This window comes from Amborella trichopoda, chromosome 12 (genome assembly GCF_054954075.1).
Source record: "Amborella trichopoda isolate Santa Cruz 75 chromosome 12, AtrichopodaSantaCruz75HAP2 v2.0, whole genome shotgun sequence".
NCBI lineage: Eukaryota > Viridiplantae > Streptophyta > Magnoliopsida > Amborellales > Amborellaceae > Amborella > Amborella trichopoda.
The window spans coordinates 47,985,607-48,002,480 of record NC_142347.1 but is presented as its reverse complement, the minus strand read 5'-3'; the positions used below and the strand labels follow the sequence as shown (position 1 = coordinate 48,002,480).

At 35.9% G+C, this 16,874-nt stretch overlaps 1 protein-coding gene across 39 annotated transcripts in view; it reads right to left on the bottom strand.

The window, feature by feature from the left end:
- The window catches only part of LOC18435602 (protein OSB3, chloroplastic/mitochondrial), a 32,882-nt gene that overhangs the window by 2,286 nt on the left and 13,722 nt on the right, over nt 1-16,874 (bottom strand). For 6 of the 39 annotated variants that reach the window (XR_016045386.1, XR_016045387.1, XM_088852990.1 and 3 more), the window contains 11 exons: nt 11,974-12,041; nt 11,403-11,543; nt 8,577-8,778; nt 8,231-8,316; nt 6,367-6,376; nt 5,644-5,706; nt 4,673-4,786; nt 3,396-3,457; nt 2,596-2,650; nt 1,740-1,941; nt 279-385 (listed from right to left, as the gene is read on the bottom strand). Coding sequence is in view for 10 of the 39 variants with exons in the window: in XM_088852990.1 (XP_088709116.1) it covers nt 279-385; nt 1,740-1,941; nt 2,596-2,650; nt 3,396-3,457; nt 4,673-4,786; nt 5,644-5,706; nt 6,367-6,376; nt 8,231-8,316; nt 8,577-8,778; nt 11,403-11,543; nt 11,974-12,041 (1,110 nt within the window). In the remaining 29 variants the exon portion in view is untranslated. Of the gene's footprint in view, nt 1-278; nt 386-1,739; nt 1,942-2,595; nt 2,651-3,357; nt 3,458-4,672; nt 4,787-5,643; nt 5,707-6,313; nt 6,377-8,230; nt 8,317-8,576; nt 8,779-10,790; nt 11,067-11,340; nt 11,544-11,973; nt 12,042-16,874 lie in introns of those variants that run through there. The other 33 variants (XR_016045404.1, XR_016045399.1, XR_016045398.1 and 30 more) reach the window with 14 other exon arrangements.

Below are 16,874 nucleotides of genomic sequence, written 5' to 3'. Positions count from 1 at the left end.
TAATATATATTCCTATCACTAAAATGTAGTTTAGTGGCTTCAGATTGAGGAGGATTGATGAGGTTTCTGTGCTGAATCTAGGTTGCATCAAGTCAAAGAATCTCAATGAATTGTTGAAATTGATCTCCTTCATCAAAATCATTAATCGAAGTGTGCAGCACACATTTTACAAAAAAGTAAATATGAGAGTGTGATCCTCGCACAAGTAGATTTTATGGGGACATGTACAAAGTTCATCCCATTGTCAAATCAACTTTGCAACAATGAAAAAGGCTTACCTTGACTTGGAAATGTGTCGACAATGCTGGCAACTTCATTTTTAGAAATCCCATCCTTCTCGTACATTCTGTGGACAATATTTACAATATCTTCACGTGTTGGCTGCCTAAAGACAAAAAAAAAATGAGGATTGCTTATTGCCAATTGTATTTCAGAACCTATGGAAAGCACACTAGAAGGATCTAAAGGTACATTCAGTTCAACAAGACAATGCTTATGATTAGCAAATTCTGAAACAAACATATTCATAAATAATTTATAGCGCACTTATCTTTTATGCACGACCAAGTATATAAAAGAGGATCCCTGCCCTACTATTGTTCTCGTACAAGCTTTTCTCTGTTTATGAATGATAGAGAATTGATCTACCATAAGCAGGCTTACTACCAAGTTTTCAAAGGATCCAAGAATAGCCATTTACTAATCATATGAAACTAACTAAGTTTTCCTCTACAAGAAGAAAATGCTTTTGATGCCACTAGTTTTCAAGATAGGTGATACAGTTGTGTTGACATTACAAGCCATAGGATGTCCGAACATTGATCAACACTGGAGGGACATAGTCAAAAAAATAAAATTGAATAGCATCCTTTCCTTTTTCTGGTTGTGGTAGCTAGATGGCTACATTGTGGCAAAAATTTGCGTGTGTAACTTAATACAATGAAAAGTTTCAAAAGAGCATATCTTAGCAGACTAAGTCAACATGATTTGTCTCAATTTTGACAGGTTCACTGTTCTAATGGTAGTATGGTTACCTTGAAGCAATATGGAATTATGAAACCTTCCATGCACACATACACAAGTGCGTTATACTTTTAATATATTATGTTATACATAGCCATACATATGAAAGAACAACCATGCTTGTCCTCTTGAATATATGCAATGGAACTGGAATTGAAGAATTTTCATACCATGCAAGGAATAGAAATCCAAGCAGCAGTGCATGAGTTTGAAAATTTGGACTTGCTGTGAAGTGTGACAAAAGTATCTCTCTCTCTCTCTCTCTCTCTCTCTCTCTCTTGATGTTGTTAACTGTTGTATTAAGATAAGTATTACAGTAGTCCGTCGAGACGACCCACAGGCCGGGTCTCTCGGCAAAAAATGTTAGGCTCCCCAAGAGAAGAGGTCCTGTACAAAAAATGGGTGGCGCTCTCTCTATCTCTCTCTTTCTTTTTTCAATTTTTTTTTTTTTTTGCATAGTTTGCCGGGGTAAGGGTCCCCCACCCGTGACAGGAACAAAACTCAAGATATTATTTTGTGGCTGCCACCACCGTGCCCACCTAGCTTTGAGCCCATTCCTAAGTAAATCAAATTTGTTTGAGCAAGATCTAATACCAGCCAAATGCTGAATAATAACAGTTACAAAAGGGAATATATCATGAATTGTCATGTTTTTGGAAATGCCAACATGCAACACAAAAACGAAATCGCATCCCATTTTGAGAAGGAATACGCACCAATAAAACTTTTCCATCCTTCCATCACGAATCAAAGGTGCATAAAGAGTGGAAAAATCATTTCCCGTTACTATGACAGGAATACGATGAGTGATATCTGATTCTCTCCAGTCTTGTCCAATGCTTACTCTTGTAGGATTATCTGACAAATTCATAAGTGTGCCAACAACAATCTGATTGTTTACGGTTACTTGAGTATTACCTAGAGGAAAGAATTAAGGGAAGCAATAAGTAACATTTCATAGTGATTGACAAGTAAATGGAATATAATAGATCAGACAACAACATGCTGTTTTGCACAGAATGAAAGCATGTCAAATACTGCAAATTCAGGAGTCTGAAACAAGTATTATATCAATTTCCTCTTTTGGCAAAAATCTGGGAGATTAGTTACAAGACCAGAGCAAGTCAAACAGAACCTCTTTACAAGGGAAAATGGCTAGTAACAAAACAAGTTAGAAACTAACAAAAGACTATTTCTGGTTTAACAAAATAGAAAGCTACAGTTATATACTACACTAGCATCAGACTGATCACAACCAAAAGGTAAATGAACAACATTGAAGTTATTTTCGATTACCGCATATCCAATGCATGCACATGATAAAACCATAATCTTAACAGCAAGATTATGCCATAGCCTGGCAATATGGAGCTCTTCATGGGAACCATTACCTTCAGATTCAGATTCCAGCTTTCACAAACAAAAGAAAAAAAAGAAGAAGCGTAGATAATTTTTAATTTTAAAAAGTCCGCAAATTTTTAAAATCCAAAAATTCTTCATGGTATAATTAATTTATTATGACACCAAAAAATCCATCCAATGTATTTAAGCCAAGATACTGTAGGTCCTCACCAAATCTCCCCAAACCAGCATCTATATCATTGATCATCAAACAGCTCATCTTTCCCTGCATTAAATAAAACCATTATCATAAAGATATGCATGTAGTGTGGTGAAGAAAGAAAGGACAAACCTTAGGCAAAATTTTATGTATATCACACTCAGTGAAACAATCTAAAAAGCACTCTGAATGAGCTGATGATGAGGATAGAAACCAATTCATATAAGATGAAGATGAATAAAGTATAGTACTGCATTGGGAATTAAGAATCTGAATATTTCTTCAATCTGAACAAAAGTTAGCTCTAAGCAAGTTTTCAGCTACTAAGAGATAAGAACTAGTATTTATCTTCTCATTGATATTGGTTATTCTAATACAATGAGCAAATTATGTTGAAGGAACCATAAAGGCATTTCATAAGACTAGACGTAAGGATAGAGGTAGCTTATGAAAAAGGAAGGCAAATACATTCAATTTACTACATAAGTAATTCAATTGAAGGTAACTTGTTGATATACACAAACTTCAAAGTCACACACTGGCATCATATAGATCTACCATGTATGCAGTTTCTCTTTATTGGTGGATATCATCACACATATGGCACAAAAAGTTCAATCTGGAGCAACTTCAAATTTTTATTGCTTGAGCATCAAAACTCATGGAACATGAACTAAATGGAAAGATAGCAGGCATGGCATCTATGTATCAGAAACAAAGGATATGAAAGATTTAATATCTAGATACCAACATCATATATTCCTGCAACATACATATTTTATTAGTGTGGAAAAGAAGAGAGGCTTCTGACTTGGTTCTGAACAACTTGAGAAGCTGCTCTGTATCGCTCACGTATAAGCTTACCCGGTTCTCCTGCAAAACGAGCCTTGCATGAATGGATATATTTAAATCAGGGAGTGTTGCCTTCTTCTTTTTCACTTTTTGTTGTAGATATAGATAAAACAAGGAGAACACCAATTCCATAAAGACTCTTTAGAGGAAAACTATTGTAGGTTTTAATGACACTGCTCATAAATCAGATAAAAGAGAGAGAGAGAGAGAGAGAGAGAGAGACACACACACACACACACACACGCACAACAGCCAGCTTATGTTCAAAACACATGTGGAACAAAGTAAACGAGTAAAACAAGGCAAATGCAGAGCTAAAACATTTTATCATCACTCAAACATGGTAAACAACGATTCAAAAAGATTTAAGTAGTGGAAATTTTAAGTCACATTTTCATATTTATTATGTTTTTCAAGATTCAAATGACATAAGCAAGCAGGATGGGAGAAGTTTCACATTTTTCCTTTTTAATGGAATGTCAAATGTGGCTGTAAACATGAATGTAGCATCAATACTCTCTGCTTCTTAATCACTTTTATTAGAATAATTTGTTGGGCACAAATAATGCATTCATTTTCAAGTTCCACACCTCTTACTTGGCTGTGAGGGAGATCAAACAAAATAATAGATCTCTCCGCTCAAGAAAGATTAGCAGCCAAGAGCATAAGTATGTCAGTAATACTTAAGAAGATCCATGAAGTAAGGGATGGAGGAATGAGAAGAAAAGATTGAGCTGCTCGGATTGCTTTTCCTTTATCTCGAGCAGTGATCTAGTTTAGCAAAGTGATCAATTGGATTCTAGCTTTCATTATGGAGAGGCAATCGAAGTAAACAGGTTTTGAGCCTTTAACTGCTGAAAGCTATATACTTCGGTGTTCAAAAGCTCAAGTTGCTTGCCTTGTGCAACGCCAAGTAAAGGGTTTAATCCATGGTCTTTGTGCATAAAAGTGTTTGTAAACCTGATTCGTGAGGTGAACATTTTAGTCTAACCGAATTTAGATTTCAATTAAGGAAAAAACCAGCCTAATTCATATAAAACAGAAGTAGATGCTGTGGTATAATTTGTTGATACAGGAGTTCTGAGGCAACCCAGGGATCTGTGGAATGTGATTCCATTTTGATGCATCCAAACGTGCCATCTTTGTAGCTTAATCATTCTGAAATGAATTCCATATCGATGACTAATTAAAGTAATGAAAGCAAGCTTAAGGGGACTTTGTTAGATGTTAATGAACCTGCTCTCTCAGACTCCAGTTCACCAGCAGACATAATGACTGGCTCAATTCCCATAGCTTGAAAAATTAATTCTGTCTGAAATGATTTGCCCTGACCTTTTCCACCCCAGATACCTGCAGAAAGGAGAGGAAAACACTATGATATTGATCAGATCAAATGTTAAGTATCTCAAAGAAAAAAGTAGACGCTGTTACAATGCTGATACAAAATTGGTTTGTCCAATATGATGGAGATCTACAATGTAAAATAAAGGTCAACAATAAAACATCTGTAGCATCTAAATAATATAGCCATTTGAAAAGAGATTTTGACTTAATTTTTTTTCCCAACTAAGGGAAGCTAGAACATAATTGGGTGCATTGGAAAGGTTTAGACCTCAAATTTGAGGAGTCCTCTTGTAATATTCCATGTATTGAGCTTGCTGCAGTATATTCTTTTTCACAAATGAAGTCAATTATAAAAGAGAACTAAGAAGAGCCATGATGCATAATAAATCTACATTAGCAAAACCAGGTTGATGCCTAACGGCTTCCATTGCAAAGGTTTCCATATTCTGCATATTCTAGAGAACCTCCGGACTCCCTAGTAACCAGGTTGATGCCTAACGGCTTCCATTGCAAAGGTTTCCATATTCTGCATATTCTAGAGAACCTCCGGACTCCCTAGTATCTAATGCCACAACCTTACTTATCTCGTCAAGCTTTAAAATCCTTGCTTAGTCTTAGAAACTTCTCTGTTTTGCTAAATGAAATCTATGTCATTTCTTCTGCTCTCTGTATATATCCCTCAAGCATTTTTCTACCTTTTCTAATACCGGGAGAAATATACTAGCTAACATGACCATAATAAGGGAAAGCCTTAACCCAAAAATGAAATCTTGTAATTTAAAAGTGATACGAACTGATCAATTGAACCTTTGACCCAAAAAAAAAAAAAACCAAGTCTTGTAGCCAAAGTAGAAGTATATTACCTAGGATTAAAGGCACCTTTGTTTTCAAAAGATGAGCGATGTAGTTCTTAACAATATGACATACTGCAAATAGAAAAGCAACAAAGACAACCATCAGTACATAAATGAGAAACCTTTGGTAGGATACCCAAGTGACAAACTACACATGATGGAACATTCAAGAGTAAGCATCCGAAAATGTGAATCAACAAGCAGATACAAATGATATTACAGATCTTTATAGAGTATGCATTTTAAATTTCATCAAGGATTTAAATTTCAAAAGTGGAAATAAAATGCTATGGCTAACAAGCCCTGGGTTTTCCATTCATCTATCCTATGATAATCACCCATATAAAATCCTATGAGATACCCATTTTAAAGACAGCTAAGTAAGCTCAGAACCATTCACAAACAACAAATACTTGATAGGAATAAAATGTAACAACAAAAGTTTTGACAGAAAAAATATCACACGTAAACACAACACAAAATCAAATTTTATAGTCTTATGTAGGCAAGATAAAGGACAACTTTGAGCACAACAATGGTGGGTCTTTATCATGAACTTTTGACAGTCGATTAACACTTAAAACATCACAATGGGAAAAGAATAAAAAAATAAAAATAAAAATAACTGAGAACATATTTGATCCATAAATTCCTCCAAATTCTCCTTTTATTTGGAAACCTCATCAGTTTTCTGGACGATAAAGCAATTCTGCAAAGTTTCTTGAAACTCACCAACTTTATCCTGTAAAATGGATAAATAATCTGTATCAGTATCAAGTTTTTCAACAAAATCAATAAAAAAATTAACAGCAAAGACTATATGGTTTACTAATATGGTGCATGCATTTCATTTAAGGGAATGGGATTGAGGTCGTGGTGGTAGCACCACTTGAGCCTCAGCTACTGGTCTAGATTTCCATTCCCACTAATACACTCAAAAACCATTAACTATTTATAAAAATGGGTAGGGGCTTGCATTCCCCACTGATTTACCCAATATATATATATATATATATATATGGGTGTGGTTTTCATAAGGTTGCAACCTTAAACCATCCATTTAAGGTGCACCTTCAAATTTTGTCATAACATATAATTTTGATGTAAAATATTCTTAAGATTATCTCAAAATCTATTTTCAATTCTAATTATAAAATTTTAAACTCAAAAAATGATTAAAATCAAGTAGATTTATAAACATGTCAAAATCTTGAAAATGGGCGGTCTAGATAATGTGCTATAAGATGCACTATTTCTAGGACTTAAATTTTTTTTTTTTTTCATAGTCATATATCTCGATGTCAAGATGATCAATTAGAGGGCTTTTCAAAATTAAAAGAACCTTTACCGATGGATTTTTGGGGTGCACCGTAGTTCTACATTTTAAGGTTGCAACCTTATATAAACTTTTCCCTGTATATATATATATATATATATATGGGAAAAGATGGGATTAGTCCATTAGCTCATATGAATATATGAGCCCAACGGCCCAGATTGAATCTGGGCCGATCTGATGATCACAGATGTCCGGTAGTGTTTGAATTTTAATTTTTTTCTACAAATCCAGATCACTTGAAATTTTAGATATGTGTTCTTCTCATCAAGGCGCACCCAATAAAAATATAAAAAAAAGTATTCGTAGAAAAAAAAATGACCAAAATACCCCCCAAAACTTTTTGGGGGTATTTTGGTCAATTTATTTCATGTAAATTTTTTTTTTTATATATTTTAAAGATTCACCTATTTTTTATGAACACACTCCAAAAATTTAAAGTGATTTGGATTTGTAGAATCAAAACTAAAATTCAAACACTATTGGGCATCCGTGATCGTCAGATCCGCCCAGATTCAATCTGAGATGTTGGGCTCATATATTCATATAAGTTAGTGGGCTAATCCCATCTTTTCCACACACACATATATATATATAAATAGGGAAAAGATGTGCACCCAGGTGCGTATTGCTATAGTAAACGCCCACGACCCAAATTGAATCTGGGCCAATCTGACGATCACGGATGCCCGATAGTGTTTGAATTTTAATTTTTTTTCTACAAATCTAAATCACTTGAAATTTGGGCGTGTGTTCTTCAAAAATAGGCGAATCTACGAAAAAATATCAAAAAACAATTTTATATGAAATAAATTGACCAAAATACCCCCAAAACCTTTCAGGGGGTATTTTGGTCAATTTTATTTTTACAAATTATTTTTTTTATATTTTTATTAGGTGCGTCTTGATGAGAAGGACAACACACGCCTAAAATTTCAAGTGATTTGGATTTGTAGAAAAAAAATTAAAATTCCAACACTATCGAACATCCGTGACCGTCAGATCGGCCATAGAATGGCCCAGATTCAATCGGGCCATTCGTGGGCTTACAACAGTGACTCCGTTAATGGATTTTTCGAACATCTGATAACTAAAAATGAGCAATTTGACACTGTATAAACAAACAAAAATGATTTCCCAGAACAATAATTTCCTTTCAGTGATAATTAAATGAACCTTAAATTCATAAAGATCAAACTTTAAAAGCATCAAAAGAAAGAAAAAAAGGCATAGATATTGATAAAGCGGAAAAATACATACCATAAATTCAGGTGCTATATAATAATCACCCTGGAGATACTCAAACGATCTTGTCACCTTCTGCCGGTAATCGAAAACAATATCAGCTGCAATCAATTTTCCAAGCCTTCTTCAAAAGATAAACAAATTCCAATTTTTTCTAAAAAACTAAAGCAAAGTTCCAATTACTCTATAAAAAAAAAATCAGAACACCAATTCTTCTTCCATTTTTTTAAGCCCAATTATTCTTCGATACATCAAACAAAATCCCCATTTTTCTTCGCAACAATCAAATATTCATAAAAAATATCAATAAACGGTCTAACCAGAGGCTCCATGAAAATTTACAGTAAAGATGGAAACTTACCGTCTTTTCCAAGAAAATTCCCCACAAAAAGATCATCAATTATTCCTTTCCTCGCTCCTACTGCAATGTTCATATTGTCCGCCTCTTGCCCTAACCTGTACAAATAATCTCTTCCTAACGCATCTTTCGCGTCCCATGATGACTGGCTAGGGTTTTTCTTCGTTTTTTCCAAAGTCTCTTCATCGTCTGAACCCTTTGAGCTCTGCTGAGATGAGAGAGAAATGAAATTACTACGCCTCTTTGAGGAGAGAGAAAGAGGAGAATTGAATCTTTTTCCAGAGAGAGAAAACCCAAAATCTATTGAATTGGGCGAAGAGAGAGACATGGCGTTCGCACCAAGGAGCTACAGAGAAAATAACGTATCGAGCTTTATCGTTATTTTGCGCTTTATCGCGTTATTTTTACCCGATATATACAGGTGGTTATTGTAGCACTTGGGCGTTATACAAAAAGTCGAGCATTTTATCCAAGGCCCTACCCTTCTAGGCTTATGGGTCATAACATTTTTCTTTTTTCTTTTTATTTTTTAAATTGTAAAAAAAAATGCTCATTTTTTATTTCCATTTTCCTGAAAAAAAATCTACTTTTACCTGTAATTCAAATTCAAAGCTCTAAAATCTTGCATATTATGCGGATATAAAAATATTTAAATATTAAAAATCGACGGTTTGGATAATGTGCTATGTGAGCACTATTTTTAAGACTTGAAATATTGTTTACAGTCGATGTAATCAATTGAAAGGTTTTCGGGTGTATGAGGAGGAATCATTTTTTGATAGGTTTTGATAGATGCCTTACTTCTATGGCCTGCACAAATACTTTCGCATATCCTTGCGTATGTATACGTGTGAACAAATAAGAGCCCGACACTTTCTTAAAGGAAAACGTTTGCATAGGGTTGCAGCTCTAGTAAAATAAGAAAAGCCTTTCCTCAAAACTCACCTTTGCAGTTCCGGCATTGAAAACGTTTAAATCAATTATCCTACTTTGACCTTTAATGTTGTACAAAAAAAAAAAAAAAGAGTTTTAATGCTTAAAAATAATATATATTGTAACACATTATCAAGGTTGTATATTTCACCCTAAAAATAAATGTTTACTATTTTTTAAGTTTCAAATTTAATAATCAGTATTGAGAATTGATTTAGAGCCGTGAGATTTTTTATGCTCAGAATGTTTTTCTAATGAGGAACTGAGGTGAGGTTGTACTTTGTTTTCACAAAGCCCAGGCCATATAGAGACAACATCATTTCTTAAAATCTCTTGTTGGTCTTGTAAGCTCCCATTCCAAGATATCTTTAATTAAAATATTATTTTCTTTTTATTCTGAATACAAAGTTGAAAAGAAATGCAATCCATCTTTTATTAAGATGTCTTTATAATTTATCCCACTTCTAATTTTTAAACATGATGTTATGGAGAAGAAATAGAAGTGAGCAGATTAAAAAGAAAAACTTTATGAAAAATTAAAAAGAGTTTTCCTTTGTTGATTACCTTTTCTTTTTTTTAAAAAAAAAAAGAATCTCCATAAGAGTGTTACCCTCTCCCAACAAATAAGATAAAAAATCATTAAAATTTAAGACAAAATATTCCAACAATTATAAGTCCCAACAACTAGTGAAGTTATTGATAGTTGCAACCGCGTTTGTGCTAGTTGAACCTCTGCTTTCGGTCTAATTTAAAACACTGGTTTCTTTAGTCCTAATTTGGTTAGAGAGTAGTCTTTGTAGGGGATCGCAATGGGCTAAGCAGGAGCAGCCTGGCCTGACCAGGCCATAAGAAATTAGGGCCTGGGCTGAGCCCAGGCCACAACAGGGCCGGTTGAGTTTTTCCTTCAATATTTTATTTTTTAAAATATCCCTAAAAGTGTATTGGGCCCAGCCCAAGCCCAAACGAGGCCAAGACCTCTTTGGTCCGGTTCAGGCTGGGCCGGGCTAGTGCCACAACTGGCCTGGCCAGTTGGGATATATACAAATTTCTTTGTAAGGATATAAATCAGACTATGAGTTTATCTTGGTCTCTCTATCCATTTATCGATCTCAAGTCCCCAATTTTTACAAATTCTATTTCCACAATTCGGTCTCTTTATAAAATGGAATAGAAGAAGAAATCTTCAATTAGAAAGAGAGTGATTTAATTTACTGATATAATATTGTGGCACAAGTCATCTTAACAACACGCCCCTTCCTACAAATTGAGAACTCCAAAGAGTGATTTATGTGAAAACTTAGTAAGGGTTAAGATTATTAAGCCTCCAAAAAAGTGTTAAACATTTAAAGCTCAGAATCCATATACACATTATACATGCATAACTAGAATATCTGCTGCGTATACCTACTACACCATTCAAACTCCAAAAAAGTGTTAAACATTTAAATCTCAGAGTCCATATACACGTTATACATGCATAACTAGGATATCTGCTGCGTATACCTACACCATTCAACGCCTCAGCCCATTTTCAGGTACAATGCAGTGCCCCCAAATGTCCTAAACGAAAACATTTGAGGTTAAAACAATAAAAGACAAAAAATAAAAAAAAGGAAATTTTCTCAAAATTCATCTAAAAGAGGAATTACTTGACATTTTACCCATATATTTCGAATAACTTCAAAAAACCCCTGATAATGAACAAGGTCATAAGTTGGGATAGTTGAAAATGGGTACGAATGGTTGATAAGGTAGGTGTGTTTCGATTAATTCCCCGAAATATTAAAGAAACAAATAAGAAAAGAAAGGAAAGAAGAAAATAGAGGTAAAATGCCTTGGATACAATGTGATGGCTCTTGAAACATGCGTGAATTTTACAACTTAGGATACACGCACTTCATGCTTGACTTCATCTGCAGCTTCCTCTTTCGCCTTTGAAGGCGTCAAATTTGTTAATGCCCAATCTGGTGTTGATCCATTAAGCCAGAGTCCTTTTCCACTGTCCTTGTGTTTAAAATCAGGGGCCTTTGGGTTCACCTGAGATCACATAGAGGGCTTAAAAGATCAGTAGACTCCATTAATTACAATATATTATAGACGAAGTTGACAGACTATGGATAAACTGTTGTCCATCGGATCATCACCATCCATTAAGATGGCCAGTAGTGATGGTGATGGAACGAGTCTATGATGCATGATTAAGTCCTTGTCAGGTGATGGTGGGTCCTACTCTCCCCATCGATGTTCATTCAATGGATGATGATAATGCTATGGAATATGGTTTAGTCCAATGGATTACAATATGCTTCCCCCTAATCACAAGGCACCGACTTTATTGAGACTTAAAGTTGCCAGGAAAGCAAGAGACAAATCAAGTGGAATGGGAGCAAAAATTGAATAGAAATACAAAAAATAGAAACAAGAATAGATACTATTAAAAAAAGTACAATAAAGAAAGGGAAGTAACCTTGGACAATCTGTTGTCCCACCACTTGTCACGGTTGGCCACTAGATCTTTCCATAAGTCATTGGAATCTGTATTGTTGATCAACGGTTATCAGTGACATTAAAGCCCGTAAGACAACAATCTAAAAGGCACTTCATAAATCTCAGATACAGACGATGTTATCAAGAAGAGGCTTTTTTCTTATTGATTCAGCCTCTTTTCTTAAAGTAGTGCACATTGTTATGGCCTTGTGCACAAATCCAAGCATATACCCTTGTGGAAAGAAATTTTTTTAACTTTCTGATAAATCAATAAACTAATAATGAAGAGGTCTCAAGTATGAATATAGCTGGTTTGCTTGGCTTGAGCATTTCCATACACACTGAGAGGAATTCTCATACTAATAATGCTCTTTCAAGTACCAAGATCCCTCTGGTAGCCCAAAATATCAGAAATAATAAAAAATGCTTAAGACCTAAAACGCCTCTTAGTTCTATCATAGATCATGCTGTATAGTCGCAATGGTTATGCATTAAACAACTAACATAAAATCAAGCACCACAAATCACTCACTATCCACAAATGGTCATATTTAGTGACATCATGCATTGGTTTCAACAATGACTCATCCACCAAGAGAAGTACCAATGAATCAGAGTGATTAGAAAGTCTACTAAAACCCACACATGCAATGTTTCTTCTTTTCTGATTCGTAATACAGAATGTTGCATTCATAAAGGGAATTTATCTCCACATGAAAAATACAAGTTCGAACAAATATATGATACAATTAGAAGATGGAACAGAGTAAGGGATGGGACATCTATGAAGGACACTGCAGACGAAGGCGAAAAAGAAAAAGAAACAAATGTTGACAAGGTAGATGTATTTTGATAAATTTCCCAAAAAATTAAAGAAAAGAAACAGGAAAAGAAAGGAAAGAAGAAAATAAAGGTAAAACGCCTTAGATACAATGTGATGACTCTTCAAAGAGGCCCAAATTTTACGACTCGGGCTAGACGAACTTTGTGCTCGACTTTGTCCACAGTTTTCTTTTTCACCTTTGAGGATGTCAAATTTGTAATAATCAATTAGAGGGCTAATAAATAAATGAAACAAATGGAGCACTTCACTATGCACATCAATGCAAGAAAAACCCTACAACCTTTTTTTCCACCCAGCGTATATGTATATATTGTGTATAATATATTTCTATTTCTGGCAAGATTCTGCTATCAGTTATCACTCATCCCATATTACTCATAAAAGAAGAAAGGGAAACCAATTCAAATAACTCAAATCATATAAGTTATGAGATTGCAGAGAAGGGTGGGAAGAGCATAATGCAATGTTCGCAGTTCACACCCTTATTTTGCCACATATCAATGACGGTTCCATCAGATTTTAGTGCTTCCAGTAAAAAGACATGATTGCTTATGTATACTCTTTGTGAAAAGCAGTGCACACAATTAATTAGCTTTGGTGTCTTGACTGATTGACTCTATCCATGATCTTCAATTCAAACACCAAAAGGGTTGGTGCAACTCATTCAAGCATGTAGCACATGAGAAATAATGTGGATATGAGACTTCTGTACTCAGTAAATCAAAAATTGAATCTTGATGACCAGTCTTTAGGATGCATGTTGAATCCCGTAGGACAAATCTTATCTCGTGCTTTCAAATGCCAAGATAACAAGTTATGTGAAATGAAGTCAAGGGCTGGAATCTCAAAGATGGAAGCTAGTAATGCTTATGTCCCATCTTCTTTATGGATTATTGTGGTGATGCATGGCATGTGATGTTTATGGATGGAAGGAATCTATGATGAGACAGCCTTTTAAAAATTGTGGTTTCTCAATAGTTTTGAAAACTTGTAACTCCCACATGGAATAATGTTAGTAACGATAGGGATTTTTGAGACCTTAAGCCATGACATGGTAACCTCTAAAGTTTGGTACTCAAGCTATGGACCTACCAAACCTCAAGACCACAGCTCAAAGGAACAAGGGAGACCAACTCATGGGCAATGGGCTTTATGTGTTCTTAAATTGCTCCCATAGAACACCAGGACCATAGAACTTCCTCAAAACTATGCCAGGAATGCATCATGATTAGGTTAGGTCGGAATACTTCATAGCTACTAAGAAAGGAATTCAGATGAAATCTACTTGGATATTCTAAGAGAAACCATATTTTCGTTACAAAAGGATTATAAGAAGTTCACTTCAAAGGGATCTCATAAAAGGCCAACCTTGTTGTCTTGAGTGGGAGCAAATTGATAAAATTAATCAAGAGAATGGCACGCCTGCCTATCCAAAACCTTGGTAGCAAACATAGGAATCCACCTGTCTCAAATAGGTTCACATAAAAGGCTTAGATGAGGTGACATGAAATTGAGCTCCGTACACCAAAAGATTTTGGGTCTCTTCATTTTTGAAATCTAATATACTCCAAGCGTACTCTCCAAGAATCAAGCTGATCCGATAGGTGAATGACCAAGATCCGGCCTTGCAAAGTTGAAAGCCTAGTGTGGGTACCCAAATCGGCCCTCAATTTACAAAGGAGCCCTACAACACCCATGGTCAAAAGGCCCAGAACTTTGGTACAAGAAAGGCGCCATGGTAAAATGCCTATATCCCAAATTTGACCTCAACCGGACGTCAAATGACTCCAATAAAATCTTTCTGATCTCTTGTCAAGAATCAATGTGGGTGTCACCCCCTAAAACGTCCAAATTTACAAAGAAGCCCTATAAAATCTATCGTTGAATGTGCCAAAACTCTCAAGGAAGAAAGGCACAGTGCTCAGAAGCTTAAGTATCAAATTTGGGGTCCATCCGATGTCGGATGGGCCGTTTTTAAAAGCAATGATTGATGGACCACCAAGGGTTCACCAAACATTTGCACAAAGTGCATGGTATGGCCATGGTCTAGCAATGGAGATCAAGTTCCAGCAACTTTCCAAATTTTCTTTCTCCTAGAGACATGGACATCACTCACAATTCTTATGGCTACATGAGCTCAAATTTTGATATATTATTCCCTTCTCACCCAGCTTTTCATTCATGTGTAGCAATCCCATGACCTCAACCCACTCTCGGACGCATACCTAACAATTTGTGATGTATATTCAGCAGAAATTTTGCAAGGATACTCCTGACTCGACCCCCTTCATCAATATAAAATGTCCAAGGTTTCCAGGACGATTTTGGGGCCAGATCATAGAAAGAAGTTGCTCGAAAAACTCATGCCATTGAAATTTGAAAAAAGGCCCAATGATTTGGTCATAACTCCATCCATTTTGGGAGTCTTCTCATATGTACTAAAAAGATTCCTCACAGAATTTTGGCGTCTGATCGTTAACAGGAGAATTTACAAGAATTTGAAAGGAGCATGTGGTGTTCTTCAAAAGCTTGTTGCCAACCTTTAGTCTTCGAAGTTTCTTATCCAAATTTGTCACAAAATGTTCATGACAACTTTCTCCACAAAATTCAAGAGAAAATTTGAGCAAAAATGACCCAAAAAATACATCAAATTGGTGAGAAATAGATGATGGCATAAGAGAGAGGCTTCCCAAGCGCATTTTCAAGATATTTCTCATGTTCTGACCTCAAAAATGGTCAAGTTTCCTCTAGCTAGAGCCAGTTGCTGATTTTCCACCCACCTATGGGGACCGACATTGATTTTCCACACATGTTTCCTATGAGTTCTATATAAACACATGAGCTCCCATTTGTAAGGGGTTGGATGGTCTAGAGAGAAACCTAGAGTAAGAAACTAAGCAACCCACAGTCTCTCTACTACCCTAACCCTAGTGTGAGAAACAAATCAAGGTTCCAAAGTTTCCCCTAGCTAAATACCCGAACTCCAAAATTTAGCAACTAGGATAAAAAACCCATTACCAATGGATCGAGGGCATCCCCAGTATCACATAAACTGGTGGTCTAAGACTATCAATTGTACCAATCCAGGACTGCAACGAAGATCACCCCCCCCTCTCCCCCCCCCGGCCCCAATTGAAAGTACAGAAAGGGGATAGAACCGATGAGGATTTTGGGTCATCCCTTGGTCGAGGTCATGAGATATCCCTGTAGTTTAGAGAGATGTAGAGTGGGACCTTCGTGTGGAGAGGCTAGCCTATGAGGATAAGGCCAAAGCCTCGACACCCGCCTCCATACAGCATGTACATATGGCAGCTGCATTTCAGGGAGGCCCCCTCCCTTGGGGAAGTTCCATGAAGGGCCATACACATGAGATTGAGAGAGAGGAACCCCCGCATCCATGTTCAATGCTTGTACTTGTCCTCGAGGGTACACCTAAAATTGCTTTAGATTTTAGAACCCAAACATCTATTGGTTGGTTTTGAAAGACCAAGCATGAGTCCATGCCTCAAACTGTAGGTCATGGGTCCTGCTAGGTTGATTTGAGAACATGGCCGTAGGTTTCGAGATAAGCCAAGCTGAGCGCCCTGGCATTGTGTGATTCCAAGAACTAATTTCTCTTCAATATTTTTTTGAAAATCCAAACCTTTTGAAATCAGTAAAATAAACTCAAATATGATTTTTGGACATTTTTCAGAATTTTTGATAGTTTTTCTAGGGTTTGAATTGGCCTAGGGAAAATTGTTTGGTATATTACCAAACAAGGACATCCAAGGGGTTTTGACACACATAGGCCCCAGGTGGCCTACAGGCCCCATATGTGTTCAAGTAGGGCCCCCATATGGGCAGATAGGCCCCCAATCAGACGACATCAGCATGATGTCATTTGTATGGGTGGCCAACCTGTTTGTGGCCTTGCTTGTTTAAGAGACATATCTTTGATATGTTTAAAGTATATTAAGGGCAGACCACTTTGCACATGTGAATCCTATCAATTTTCCTAGAAGCGGTACGCTTTGAAATTGAATCAAATACATAGG